The sequence below is a fragment of the Gossypium raimondii genome, chromosome 9, assembly GCF_025698545.1.
Source record: "Gossypium raimondii isolate GPD5lz chromosome 9, ASM2569854v1, whole genome shotgun sequence".
In the NCBI taxonomy this organism is placed as follows: domain Eukaryota; kingdom Viridiplantae; phylum Streptophyta; class Magnoliopsida; order Malvales; family Malvaceae; genus Gossypium; species Gossypium raimondii.
In genome coordinates, this window is record NC_068573.1 from 34,723,947 (window position 1) to 34,739,167 (window position 15,221).

General features: G+C 32.8%; 2 protein-coding genes across 4 annotated transcripts; both read left to right on the forward strand.

Annotated features, from left to right (window-relative positions):
- The first annotated feature begins 347 nt into the window (after positions 1–347).
- Positions 348–2,383, forward strand: LOC105799214 (uncharacterized). Of its 3 annotated transcripts, XM_012629647.2 has the most exons (6): positions 348–514; positions 609–746; positions 867–1,067; positions 1,269–1,480; positions 1,567–1,828; positions 1,911–2,383. In XM_012629647.2, exons 2-6 carry the CDS (start codon positions 744–746, stop codon positions 2,244–2,246), a joined length of 1,014 nt encoding a protein of 337 aa, XP_012485101.1. In that variant the 5' UTR covers positions 348–514; positions 609–743; the 3' UTR covers positions 2,247–2,383. The 3 variants fall into 3 exon arrangements, with proteins under 3 accessions (XP_012485101.1, XP_012485100.1, XP_012485102.1); XM_012629646.2 differs by lacking the exon at positions 348–514 and having other exon boundaries at positions 544–746; XM_012629648.2 differs by lacking the exons at positions 348–514; positions 609–746 and having other exon boundaries at positions 918–1,067; positions 1,262–1,480.
- A 2,728-nt stretch (positions 2,384–5,111) lies between these two features.
- LOC105799213 (ABSCISIC ACID-INSENSITIVE 5-like protein 1) lies at positions 5,112–8,459 on the forward strand. Its single transcript, XM_012629645.2, has 5 exons — positions 5,112–5,242; positions 6,146–7,228; positions 7,354–7,425; positions 7,527–7,556; positions 8,097–8,459. The coding sequence occupies exons 2-5, from the start codon at positions 6,245–6,247 to the stop codon at positions 8,187–8,189; spliced, it is 1,179 nt and encodes a 392-aa protein (XP_012485099.1). The 5' UTR covers positions 5,112–5,242; positions 6,146–6,244; the 3' UTR covers positions 8,190–8,459.
- The last annotated feature ends 6,762 nt before the right edge of the window (positions 8,460–15,221 follow it).

A 15,221-nucleotide genomic window follows, 5' to 3' on the forward strand; every position in this document is an offset into this window, starting at 1 on the left:
TTAAAAGATTAAAACTAAATTAAAAGTTAAAAAATATGACATAATAAAAATAAATGTTATGCAAGGAACTGCAAGAATATTCTTGCTCACTATGGGGTATAAACCGTGAAACCATACATAGATGAATGATGTCAATGGCAATAATCTAATTGATTCAACGTCAAACTGCGTCCAAATTTCTCTCAAATCATTTTTAATATTTTTGGGGTTTCTTCAAATAATTGATTACTAAGTCTGAAGCATCAAAACTTGGATTAGGTAGGCCTGTTGGGCCAATTGGTCTTTCCTGCCAGTTTCTTCACCATACGAATTACCTGTAAATTTATGAACAAAAATCATTAAAATTAGCACAAATTCCGTAAGCAACGTAAATCATCTGCCATTTCTAACTTTTGAATTGAGAGAGAAGGTCAACCAAAACTCCTAAGCCCCACAAGAGGAACAAAACCATATAAAAAAAAAACCCCATAAATCCTCAAGGAATCATTATATTCTCTTTTAGAGATGCTTCCAGGTTGGATGTTTGAACTTGTAACTACTATATCAATCACTGATAATTACAGCAATTTACTCTGTTTTTTCCATTTTCCAACTTTGTTTTTTTCCAGATTTGGTGATCAAAAGAACAACAATCAACCATGTTCATTTAACTGCTCTTCTGTCTCCGTTAACTGATTCTTGGAAAAGGCGGCTGTTAGCAACTGCAGGTCAAAAGGAAATCAAGCACAAGTTTGGGATTTTGAATGGTGAGTAAAGCTGTCTCTTTTTTCTTTCTTTTATTACAATCATTAAATTAAAAGTGCATTTGCTAGATCTACCCTTTTTTGCTGATGAGATTTTCTTGAAATGGTTTTTTTTTTGGTAAGGCCACACAGTTGCTTCCTGCTCAACTGGAAACTGATAGTTCACCTGAGGATCCTCCACTTGTTTCACCTACAGTCAAACTCAGTGATGGCAGACATATAGCTTACAGAGAGAGAGGTGTGCCCAAGGCCAAATCTAACTGCAAGATCATCATTGTTCATGGCTTTGGTAGCTCCAAAGATATGAATTTTCAAGTTCCCCAAGTACTGCCTTTTACCTCTCTTCTCAAATGTTACACTGCTTTGAATGTTTAATGAAACCTGGGCTTGGATTAAGTGTTAGATACGAGGATGTATTTAACATTCCATACAGACTTGATCACATTCAACCATTGCTGTTTTTATCTTTTGCCTGAATATGTGAATGTTAAGTGGAGTTAACTTCGCAATTGGTTAAGTTTCCAGGAACTAATAGAGGAACTGGGAATATATTTTCTGCTGTATGATCGTGCTGGCTATGGCGAAAGTGATCCGAATCCAAAGCGGTCGGTTAAAAGCGAGGCACTCGACATTCAAGAGCTTGCTGATCAATTACAGCTAGGACCAAAGTTCTATGTGATTGGAGTCTCAATGGGATCATACCCCATCTGGAGTTGCCTCCAATATATACCAGAAAGGCAAACTACTTTGAACTTTCTGATGCAAACTAAGCTTTGTTGCTTCACTTCTAAGTAATCTACTTGCCTGTTGATTATCTGCGCAGGCTAGCAGGTGTTGCGATGGTAGTTCCGGTCATCAATTATCGATGGCCGTCCTTTCCCGACAGCTTGACCAGAGAAGATTATAGGAGACCACTTGTGAAGCTGTTGTATTGGGTAGCAAAATACACCCCTGGCCTACTACACTGGTCGGTTACTCGAAAATGGTTCCCTTCACCTTCTGTCATGGAAGAAAAGCCCGTATTCTTCAATAAAAGAGATATGGAAGCCCTGAAGAAAACAGAAGGATTCCCCATGCTTACCAAGGTAAAGATAAAAACATTCTAGATCATCACCGTCGTCGAATGATCATTATGTTGACAGTTCATGTTTTGGGCCGTGACAACAGGAAAGATTACGAGAACGATCTGTTTTCAATACACTCCGCAATGACTTTCTAGTCTGTTATGGTGATTGGGACTTTGATCCAATGGAACTGACTAGTCCATTCCTTCAAAACCAAAACTGTGTTCATATCTGGCAAGGTTACGAAGATAAGATCGTTCCATTCGAACTTCAACGATGCATTTCGAAAAAGCTACCATGGATCCAATACCATGAAGTTGCTGATGGTGGACATTTACTCGTGCATTACAATGGTTTACGAGAGGCCATATTACGAGCAATGCTGCTTGGAGAAGAACATCACCTGTACAGACCAAGTGCAGATAAAACTGTCCCCTAAATTATCCATTGTTTCCTTTCATTCTTTGGATATTGTTTGTTGATAAAATGTAAATATGTGGGTTTAGATTCATAAACTTGTGTTTGCATAAGATTTGTTATTCATTATTCAATGATTGGGATTTGTTTGCTATAAAACTTTTGTTGATAAATGTTCATCTATGGACATTGCTAAGCATTCAATGCATTCATGAAAGAGACCCAAACACAGTGAAAAGATGATGAAAGCATGTGATGAATGTGGTGATGGTGACATAAGTGAGCATCTGGCGAACACATTATGAGTAAATTTCACAGGGACACATGCAGGTATGGGACACTGGTACAGATACAACTCAGAAGAAACAGGGCAGTCTGAAACTCAAAACTCAAGATAAGTGCAACACCATCATGATTTAGCTAGGCATAGATACAAGTGAGTATTTATATTGTCAAATATTTGAAATGGAAAAATAATATGAATTTTACATTCATAAAAATGCATAGAATTTTAAATTCAAAGTTGACATAATTAGAACCTGTGTAAGGTACTTAAATGTCATAGGTATATCCTGTTTTCTCTCCTATTAATACGAAATTAGGAAAAGAATTAATAATTGGTCAAAAATATAATTTATTTAAAATTTCAATTAAAACATTGGGTGTAAAAACAATGGAAGGAACTTTGATTTGGAAATATTTTGCATCATTTTCAACTTTTGATTATATCTGCACTTTTTGACGCAGTATCTAAAATTACTCATAGTTCTTCCTTAACTCATAAATAGGAGGATAATATGCTTCAGCACATTTGAACTCACTTCCTCCTGCCTTGACATCGAACTAATATTCAATCGGTCATTTTCCTTAATTTTAAAATTCTAAAAAATCTTGTTTTCTCATTTGGAAGTTTCAAACCTTTTATGTTTGTGTTAGATTTTTGTGATTTCTCTTCATGTTTTTGTTTCAAACAAACTTAGGATGGGTTTAAATGGGTAGCGAGGTGCGGTGCGGTGCGATGCGTTTAGTTTACTTTATGTCTCACGTTACAGTATCGCTACAATATCAAATCTCACCACCACTACTATGTTTACACTAATCACAAGTAGATGCAATACTTATCCAAACCTACACTTAAATAATTGTGTGGTTGTTATAACTACCCATTACTCAAAGCTCTTTTATTGCTTTGTAAATTTTTCAATTTTTTAAAGGTTAGTATTTGGTGTTCTTTTAACTTCAAAAGAGTTAAAAATTTATTGCAACTTCGCAGTTTTATATATATATATATATATATATATATATATATATATATATATAAATAATATAATATAATATATTATATTATATTATATTATATTATATAATATATATATATTTTATTGGAAATCTATCATCATCTTAATTTTTTTGTGGAGAATAGAAACTCTATTAAGAGTGTATTAAATATTTTTTTAACAATTATACTTAAAATAATTCTAATTCATCTTTTATTAAAAATTCTAACTTTTTTTTCTAGAATGCAACCTTTTAACAATTATATATATATATATATATTCAAATATATCTAACACATGTTTGATTAAACACACGTGTGTGTAAAATTAAAATAAAACTAATAATAATACAACATATGATACATCTAAAATTAATAGTAAATTGTCATTTAAGATTATTTGAATTTTACTTTTTATTAACAGTTTTATATAGAGTTTATAATTTCCATTTTATTTTTATATATTAACTTAATTAATATTTTCTTGCCATCAAGTTAATTAAAATTCAAATATTATAATTTTTAAAACAATAATTAAAGTATTTTAACATCAATGTATAATATAATTTTACTTAGCATAATTAATACAAATTAGACTTATTCATGCAATGAGTTACTTACTTAAACTCAAAGGTTCACAAAAAATTGAGAGAATTTAGGTAAAAATATTTTCCGAAAAATAGATATGAAAAAAAATTAGACTTGTTTAAAATATGAATTAGATTCGGCTCAAACATTAAAGGCCTAAGCTGACCCATTTTTTATGATTGTAATATATTATACTATGTTATTTTTGTATATTATATAGTTTATAAAATGTAAAAATTAAATATATAGTAATATATATTATAATGTAAACATATTTAAAAATATTAAGTTGCTTGTATATATAAATTTAATAATTGAGAATATATAATTATTAATTAAAAATAATATAAATATTATTAAAAAATAATATGGGTGATCGTAAAATGTACTTAGGTTTGTCATTTATAAATATGGCGAGCTTGAACGAAATTTTAGGTTCATACCTTAAGTCAGGTCAGGCTTGGGCAAGCATAAAGTACAATAATATTACACTTATGTCTAGTCTAAATCGACCCATGAACACCTCTAATACAAAATAATATTATTCAAAATAATAATTACTAAACATAGTTAATATATAAAAATTATTTTATCATTTAAATATAATACTAATAAAAGAAATCCTAATGATTACTAAAGCATTTGTACAAAGTAGAAAAATTTCTATATTGTAAATTAAATTGTTGACTATTTAATTTTTTTCACTTGTTAATAGTGAATAAATTGACCAGAATAATTCATAAATAATATATAAATGTATTATTTATAAAATTTTATAAATGAAATATAAAGTCAGTTATTGCATAAATAATTAAAATTTTGTATATAAATTAAAAGGGGAAAAGAAGAGAGTGTGAATAAGAAATGCTAATATTTGAATGTAAATTTGAAAAGAGGGGAATTTTGGCATAAACTAAGTGGCATGTGGCACAAACGTGTCAAAAACTGTGCCCAAAAGTGGGGACCACACCCTCCCTCCCTTTGCATGTAATAAGGTGGCCATTGCATTGCAGTTACAGTACTACCAACAGTTCTCTTCCTCTTCCTCTTCCTCTTCTTTCCCAACACTCAAAAAAGTACAAAAAAAAATTATATTAAAAAAATTCTGATTTTCCTTTTCCAAAGCTTCTCCAATGCTTGCAGTTCACATTCAGGTAATTTCTTTTTCCCCCCTTTATTTCCATGGTTTCTTGTAATTCCAATTCATATTAATTCTCATATCTTTGATACATATGGTTTTCTTGGTGGATTTTCATTCTTTCTCCATGGATAGTTGATCTATGGTCTTGCATGTCGATCTTTGGTTTTCAAAAGCTTAATCTCATTCTGTCTTTCTCTTCATTCCCTATATCCAAATGCATGATATTTATTGACTTGCTGCACTTGCTACTCCTTGTAAGAGTGATTTGATGCGTTTTTTGCCCCCCAAATATATGTTTTATGAAAAATTTGTTTAAGTAATGTGTTCATAAATTGAGAAAACTAGACCGGATCGACCAACTGAACCGAGAATAAAGGTTCAGTTCAATTGGTGAGATATAACCAAAAAACTAGAACTGTTTGAAACAAATCGGGTTTTAACCGGGTTTTTTATATAAAAATTTTTAACGAATTTTTTTCAAATTTTTTTGGTTGTTTTTTGTTTATAAATATATATTTTATTTTTATTTCTAATTTTTAAATATTTTTATTAATTTTATAAAAACCAGAGGTGCGTTAGACTTGATCTATTTTAGAGTGTTCTTTAGCTGGAATATAAATGTTTTTGTAATTATATGTATTTTCTGTTTTGGGAAAGTAAAAATTTTGCTACTCAAGCACATGCAAAGGGTCAAAGATCATTCAAAAAACAAATTGTACTGAAGTAAAGAAAAAAACAAGTACTGCAGAGAAGAAGATTATAGTTACTGAGATTATAAATTTCGTGTCACTTTTCTGGTCTCTTCAAGTCTTATTATTATTTATCTGCAATTTTATATTAAAATGTGCTAACCATATGAGAAACTTAAGTGCGGGTATAAACTATGTATGATTTGTGTGTTTTTGTTATTTTGCAGGAACTTGTTTGAGGTTTATCTTTGTTTTGTGTTAGCTTAATCGTTAAGGTAGTGCCTGTACCATCTTATTGAAGTAGTCTCGGAATTGTGGTAAAAATAATGGCACTTTTTGAATCAGAAAGTGTTGCCTATGGTGGCATCAAGGCAGCGTCACCATCGCAAGCACCGCGATCGCCGCAGCAGCAGCAACAACGCCAGGAATTAACACAGGATCAATCTGTTTCTTCCTTGAACAAACAGGGTTCGATTTTCTCCCTCACCCTCGACGAGATTCAACTGAAGAGCGGGAAGGCTTTTGGGTCCATGAACATGGATGAATTCCTTGCCAACTTGTGGAATGTTGAGGAAAACCAAGCGCCACCACAGCTCGACCAGAACGAGGCTCGCGATGACAAAGACAAGGGCATCGGAGGTCAACCAACCTTGGCCCGACAAGGCTCTTTCTCCATCCCCACCCCACTTTGTAAGAAAACTGTGGATGAGGTATGGTTTGAGATTCAGAAAGAGCTACCGCAGCAGCGGAAGGCTAACAACATCGCTGATCACGAACCTCCTCAGCGCCAACAAACATTCGGAGAGATGACTTTGGAGGATTTTCTCATCAAAGCCGGAGTTGTTCAAGAACCATCATCAGCATCTTCCCAACAAAGGAAGGTGGCATCTAGCCGGCCGAATGGCACAAGTCTAGAAGCAACCTACGGAATGGGGCATGGGGCCGGATCTTCTCAACAGAAAATGTTGACATCTATTCAAAATAGCAGTGCAAGCTTGGATGCAAACTTCGGGATGGGACATGTGATGGGGCTAGGATTCCCAGGCCACCAAATTGTTCCCAGCAACTTGGCAGCACCAGGCAATGGTTACGCCGCAGCATACCCCATTTTCACGCAGAGTAAAACTATGATGGGGGAATCTTCTAATGTTGCTGAAAATGGGAATGGCACCAATTGCCTGTTAGAGCCCGTCGTGATACAGAACAAGAAGAGGATCATAGATGGTCCGCCGGAGGTGGTAGTCGAAAGGAGACAACGCCGCATGATTAAGAATCGAGAGTCAGCAGCAAGATCTCGAGCAAGGAAACAGGTGCTTATATATGTTATTGTGCTTTCTTCTTTTTTTGCATGCTTGTAAGAGTGTGTTTTGCCTGTTGAAATGGATGCAATACCAGTAACTATTAACTTTGGAGTCTCATGTTTGTTGAATTGCAGGCGTACACAGTGGAACTGGAATTAGAGTTGAACCAGCTGAAACAGGAGAATGCAAAGCTTAAGCAGCTTGTGGTAAACAGATACTTTCTTCTGGAAAAGTTGAAATTACTTTTGTTTTTGTATATACAAATGGTCAATAACTACCATTGTTTCTGGCCTTTAACTTTGAGCAGGAGGAAAACGAGCAAAAGCGAAAGCAAGAGGTAAATAAGTTTTTTATATTTTATATTATTACATTAGGTTATTGCCTTTAAGGATAATTATTGAGTCGAGCTCAACTTTGAAATAAGTTCGAATTCAAAACCTGGTAAATAAGTTTAATTGAGTTTAGGCTTGGCTTGATTGTAAGTATTACTTTTAGTCCTCTAGTTGGTAGTCACCTTTGGCACTTTAGTAAGTACACTAGTAAGTTCTACTTTCAGCCTTTTAATTGGTACTTTTAGCCTTTTAATCGGTGTCACAGTTTGGCAAGTATTAGAAGTTTAAGTCTCTTGCATATACAAAGCTTTTGACAACTGATCTCATTTAAGGGTGTTTATCTCTTTATTTTAAGGATGTTTATATGATAAATCTAGGAAAATATATACAGATTTGAAGTCAACATCTTATTGTTTATCTTTTAAATGTTTTACCATTTCAATTAAAATTATATTTTATTTTTAATAAATTTATAACATAATTGTTTCTATCCATAATCCATTAAGATGCTTATTTGTTTGTATATATGATGAAAACATGAACAGGTTCTGAAAAGAAAACAATCCAAATTACCAGCACAAAGAAAGGTTGTTGATAAGATGAGGACATTGAGGAGGACAGTGAGCTTGGGATGGTGAAAGTGAGAAATAGAGAATAGAGAATACAGAAAATCACAATAGCTTAGCTTCATCAGTTTAGCCATATCTAAATAATAATTAAGGATATGTCCAAATTATTATATTAGTCACTTTGTCTTTTTATTGAAAGGATCATGTGCATATATATGAGTGTGTAATAATAAGTACTTAAATTAAATTAATTGTATCTTAAACTTTGATACTGCATTGATCACCATCACTGTGAACAACCCCAGGTCACAGACTGATTTTAGATTAGCTTTTCCTTTTATCTTTGCATTTTATTAACATCTTAGAAACCCAATTTATTTTAAATATACAAATATATTCAGTGTATTGTTTCTTTTGGCTTTACTCAATAAATATTTCGTCATATTTTTACGTATTAAAAAATATATAAGAATAGTTTTGGTGATGAAACTTACAAAAATAGTAAATTAAATGTTTCTTTAAGGAGGAATTGTGGTTAGTGAGTTGATAAAAATTTAAATTTTGAATTAGATTGAGTTCTTTAGATTAAATTTGAATAAAAAATTAAAATTTTCTGTGAATTACATAATTTGAGAATTCAATAAATGAATTATTAGCTAAAAATATTAGGTTTGATAAATGTTTATCTTGTAATTTGTCTTTTGTTTACTAGTTAAATAATCAGTTCATGTGAATGTAATATTGACTATAAATAATAGTATTCGTTAACTCGATTTGACTCGAAATTTTTTGATTTGATTCGAAAATTTTTAAATGAGTTTGATTGTTAAAATAGGATTCATGAACTCGACTAATTTAATTCGACTCGATCGAATAAGACAAAAAGTAAATTGATTGTGTAGTAATGCTTCAACGTCAAATTAGCAGTTACTCGTATAAATGAATAAAATGTTGTAAATATTTTGTTAAGGGTATTTTTCATCTTTCTAACTCGTTTTTCTTTTTATAACTACTCATAAACTTAACAATTGATTTATTTGTCAAAGGTGTTCATCACATTCTCACAGTTATGGGATCAATTCGTAGATTGTATCTGTGTAGTAGTTTAAGAGGGTGCATGTGTCACGTGATTAGAACTTAAGTCTGGTAAACCGTATGGTCTTAGGTTTTGGCACTCCCACATTGAATATCGGGATAACTTTGAGTATTGTCATCAACTCTGGTTTTGTAAAACACTAGATAAGTGTTTGAAATGTACCTCTCTCATAGCATTTACTTTGTTCAACTATTCAATTTGCATCACTACATTTCCCCTAAAGTTTGATGCATAACCCACCTCTATCATAGGTGGTAGCCCCATTGATAACTCAACAACCTTCACATCAGTTTATTGCATCTCTAGCATTTTCAAGGGGGTCTTCGTAGCACTCCGATCTACCAAGTCAATGTTCATACCACAATGAACATATTCGACTACTTGAATGGTCGCCAATACCTTGGTTCCACCTTTCTTATCACGACTTAGTAACACAACGCATTGTCATTGACGAGCATCCAAGATACATATGTAATCAACAAAAGGAACCAACAAAACATTAATCTTGTCAAGGAAATTCAAGTCAAGAACAAAATTGTAATCATCTAAATGAATTACTTCAAAATCTTCCTTACATTTCCATTAACTGATTTGTAACTCAACTCATTATGCTACTCCCACAATTGAGACCTCTTTGGAACTGAAAATATTGATATTTTTTAGTTGAAATGCTAACTGAGAAACCAAGTTTACCTGCAGCTTTATCGAATATAAACAAATCAAATGCCCTTGTATCAACAAAAGCACTTATTCTTCAGCCTGCTAAGTTGATGTCTATGAACATCAATCATTTCTGCTTGTGATCCCTCTTCACTTTAGTAGAATTGAATATCATTGGACCAAGCTTTAAAGCCTCTGTAACACCCCTTGCTTGACCCGTTCGTCAGGTCTGAGCTACGGAACGCTACATTCATTATCGGAGCAACTACAACCAATTAGACATCATACAATCATTTATACAAATGCCCATGTATCAACAAAATCACTTATTCTTCGACCTGCTATATTAATGTCTATGAACATAAACCATTTCTGCTTGTGATCCCTCTTCGCTTTAGCAGAATCGAGTATCGAACCAAGCTTTAAAGCTTTTATAACATCTCTTGTCCAACCCAATCGTTAGGTCTGAGCTACAGAACGCTATATTCGTTGCCAGAACAACTATAACCAATTAGACATCATACAATTATTTATATATATAATCTAACACCAATCATATTCAAATCATGATAATCAATCAATTTTGAGTCCTAATTGTCAGCCCGAGCATGAAACATGACCAAATTGTAAAGTTTTTAAAAATGTATAGATCGACGTCGCGACTTTATCTAGTGCTCGTCACAATGTCGCCATCTTAGTATGTCATGTTGAGATGTCAAGCCTTAGTTCATCACGATGTCACTTACTCTAATGGCAACGTTGGCGATGTCTAAAATCTGAGGTCGCAACATGACCCTTATTTTTAGTAAAAACGACCCATTTTGTACCTATTTTATACTCTCTAACAAAACCTATTAATTTGTGCATCAAATTTCAATTTCATTTGAACCAAAACTTACCAAAAACATATCAAAACAAGTCATTTAATCATTTCAAATCAAACCAATTCAATATAAGTTCAACCTATTACCAAGCTAACCATTTCTATACAATCAATCAAATGCCATTCAAACAAATCAATTTAGTTTTTCAAATATCGATCTTACTTATGCTATAATGCATTAAAACTTACCATTTTATACACATATGAATGTTATATACCTTAATGATTTAAAGACATTAAACTTGAACCAAATAAACCAACACATATCTCAAACATATAAATCAAACTCATCATTTCAACCAAGCATCATATTGGCCATTCTACTTACCTCATCCTATTATCTTACATGACAAACTTAAGCAAATCTGTGTTTCAACTTCCCATATTCATTAAGCATTGCTAATTCATGTATTAACCAATTCATATACCATGAACAACATGAGAAGCATCATATACCAAATCCATCAAAAGTTATCAAACTCATCAAGACTTTTATACATTTAGATATATACCAAAACACTTATATATATGCCACAACCCTAGACTCAAGATGATCAAATATCTATCAATTCAGTGATAGGATAGTGTAAGCTTCGGGGTGATCCGGCTTGACATGTTCTGTAAGGTAATGATCTACAAGGAAAAGAGAAAACAAACTAAGTAAACATATAAAATGCTTAGTAAGATCATAGACGTTAAACAAAACTTGCCTTATCTTACAATACGATAATTTGGCATAATTAGCTAGACATAGCAAAGCACAACACCAACAAGGTAAGTTTAACATATAATTAAACCATATGATATATCAATCATATATCATGTCAATTCATGTCATTTTATAAAAAATCTGAAAACTCATGCAATTAAGAAATGAATCAACCACATACATATCAAGTCATGGTACCAATACATGGTTAAAGCTCAATTCAACATTTTTTTCAAGTAAACATCAAGATTATTATATCTCATTTCGATTTCTCATTTTGCATAAATTGTTTCTCCTAATGAACCTCAGTAAACAGACTAGGATAACAGGTATTTACATCACACCAGTTGCTCGTTCAAGCTAAGTATATTCGTGTCAGGTTACCAGCTCAGGCTAAACCTTTATAACGACACATCCAATTGCTTGTCCAAGCTGAATATATACATGTTAGGTTACCTCTATGGGTTAAACCTTCAAAACAACATCAGGTTACAAGTACAGACTAAACCTGTGTCATATATATCTTCAAGTCCGCAACAACTGCAGGATCACAGTAATATCTGTAATCAATCTTTTATAAGTGTGCAAGACCCTACTGGCATTACCAGTTGTATCCTAATATTTATTATAAGTTCACACAGGTCTCTTTTTCAATTATAATCAACATTTTACAATTTAGTCCAATTCTCACATTTTTTTTCAATTCACAAGTAAACACTTATATAATTACAAATCAAATACACAAAAACCTATATAAACAAATACCAAATGAACTTACTTGGTAAAAACAACAAAAAAGTTGAATTGTAACACCCCAAATTTTGAGCAATTGTTTATTAAATCCTGTTAATAATTAAGTCTTTGTATCTATAGTTAAGTGTTTTATTTATGTGTTTGAGATCGAGGGTTTGACTCTGCCTCCTTGAATTTTTACTGTTTATTTTAGTTTAACCCTTATCCTTGAACTCTTGACTTAAGTTTATTTTTTGCGTTAATCTGTGTCAAGAATGAGCCTGTTGGTTTGATGGTTAAGCTTTTGTTTTCCCTTTGGTCTGGTGTTGAGTCTCTGCGTATAGAATAAGGAAATAATTTTTGTTACTTTTCAATAAAATGTGGTTTTTTAGTTTTAAACAAACTAATTGAAATTTCCCTCTTCCTGTTACGTTTCCTCCCTCACTCTTCCTCTTTTTTTCTTATTTCTTTCCTTATTTCCCATTCCATCGCGTTCTTTTATTGCCTTATTTCTTTTTAAATTTGTGTCATTTTTTTGTTGCTGTTACGACAGAAACACTTCGTACTTCATTATCTTTGATTGTCAAGATAATTGCGTAAGTTTGATATGAATTTCTATTAGTATTTGTTTGTTCATTTTGTCAAGGTGACTTTTGCTTAGTTGCTTGAATTCCTTGTTTAAATTTTCGTTTGGTCTTCTCTTAGGCGAAGATCGTGAGAACAATGTTTCCTAAACATTGTAGTTCTGTGGATTTCAATTTTGTGCGAATATAAGAGGTTAAATTTTTGAGTTTGAGGTTTCGTCAAACTTTTTGATACAACTCAGATTTTTACTTTAATTCTGGCATTTTGTTGTGATTAATTACGTAATTGGCCCATGGTTTGTCGCTTTTAGGCTTTGGATTAATCTCGGTTGCTTCCACGTCGAGACTGTGTCAAGTGCATAACGAAAACTTGATTTTTTTCAAGTTTCGAATGCTGAAAAACATGGCTGTCGGTGCCACACAGCCGTGTAACTTAGTGTTTTCGAATTGGAGGCACATAGGCTAGGGACACGGGCATGTGTCCAGGCCGTGTAACTCATTATTTTGGATTCAGAGTCACATGAGTCAGGGACATGAGTATATGTCCAGGCTATGTGAGGGGTTGTGAGTCACACGGGCGTGTGCTTGACCGTGTGCCAGACATTGAAATTGTAATCTGACAACTTGTTATTAAATAATTTGTTGTTCTGATATATATATATATATGCATTTGTTATGAGATTTGGTAAGTAAGCATAATAGCATTACATGAGTACGGTCTGAAATTGTATGATTGTATACTTGCATATGATATTTGTTAAATCTGCATCTACATCGGGATTGAGATTGTATAAAGAAGGAAGTGTGGGCAGTTTAATGTTTTGCCAAATCTAGTGGGTAAGCAACATATATTTCTGATTCTGGCGAGTGATCACATTTTGGTCTGGCAGATAGGCTACGATTATTCTAAAACGTTACATACAGTCACTATATTGTGTGTAGGGATGGATAGGTACTTGGTACCCTATATGGTCTGTAGGAATGGTCGGAGATGGTGTGTAGCGGTTGGAGGTAGGAATCTGCATGTATATCTGAAATGTTCTACAATGGTATATGATACTCTCTATTTCTAATTATGTATCTAAGTCTGAGAAATGATTGATTTATGAGAAACTAAAAACATATCTGTGTTACTACCGTTTATTATCGAATGTAAGTTACACACTGAGTTAAAACTCATTTAGTATATTTGTTTGGATTACAAGTGACCTATACACTTAGGCGGGGTGACATGACAAGAGCTCGGTCAATACTCCTTAACTATTTTAGTGTTTTTAATGATTTATGCTACTATGTGTTTATTTTGGATTACGTTTAGAAAGTTGGAACTATTATGTTTGGTTTGATCAATTATGTGATTTTTGAAAGTTAAATTTCAAATGGTTGAAGATTGGTTTGTTTTAATATCAATTAATGTAGCCCCTAGACTTGGTCGTAACTTATAGGCTGAGTATGGGGTGTTACATGAATCTTCAAGGCTAATCAATAATTTTGACTTTTCCTTGATTATCTCCGATTCGATTCAATTCTTGATCTAAACAATTATTTTAAACAATTCATCAATACCAAACATTTTTATGTTATGCCATGATATGTATGAACCTATATAATTTTGTTTTTCAGGTACCCATAAAGTTTTATGTTTTATTCAATTTAGTCTCTAAAACTAAAATAACCATAACTTTCAATTTTGAGCTTTGGTTGTAAAACTGATTTAAATTACATCCCATAGGGACCCTTTACTATCTGTTATTATTAAATCTCATATCAATATTAACAAACTCGATTTACGAAAATGGGGTTCTGAAATTATCTTTTTCGGTACCATTAAAAATCGGGCCTGTTATAGGCTCGGTAGACTGCTCCAGGTTGGTTTCTCATTGAAGTTTTACTCCCCTGAGGTGATGGAAGCTCAGTGTCACAACATCCACACCATATGTAGTTTTTCTCACGGTTTGGCCATAGTTGTCTCCCTATACAAACTCAAATACACTATTAGACTCTCAATGTCACCATTTTGCCAATTGGGGTCTCAAAAAGATTAAAACTAAAGAAAAACGATCATTAATACTAAAAGCTAAAAATCAACAAAAAGCATAGAAAAGACTTGTAAATTGCTTGAGAACAAACTCATCAAGTGTTCTAGAGAGCCTAATTTGACGTATCAAATTACGACAGATCACTCATTGTGGCATAACTTTGCCAACCATTACCTTGCCAAGAGCTGCACTTCGTCAAAGCATAACACGTGGAGTTCCTTTGATCTATCTAAGGATAGGTGATATGTCCATCCTTGCATGGTTCACACATAAAACCTCGCCTAGTCCTTTCAAGAGGGCTACCATGCTCCCCAAGTGATCGACTTTGACAAGACCTACTTCATATACGTGTCAAGACCTAAAGCTAAGAAAAGGTCACCCTCACTTATAAATACTCG

Bases quoted from the DNA above. Each gene is read 5' to 3' on its own strand.
- LOC105799214 (XM_012629647.2), top strand. The intron at 1,481-1,566 runs GCAAACTACTTT...TTATCTGCGCAG, and splicing joins CTCCAATATATACCAGAAAG to GCTAGCAGGTGTTGCGATGG. The intron at 1,829-1,910 runs GTAAAGATAAAA...CCGTGACAACAG, and splicing joins GATTCCCCATGCTTACCAAG to GAAAGATTACGAGAACGATC.
- LOC105799213 (XM_012629645.2), top strand. From the start codon at position 6,245: ATGGCACTTTTTGAATCAGAAAGTGTTGCCTATGGTGGCATCAAGGCA. The intron at 7,229-7,353 runs GTGCTTATATAT...GTTGAATTGCAG, and splicing joins GATCTCGAGCAAGGAAACAG to GCGTACACAGTGGAACTGGA. The intron at 7,557-8,096 runs GTAAATAAGTTT...AAACATGAACAG, and splicing joins AGCAAAAGCGAAAGCAAGAG to GTTCTGAAAAGAAAACAATC.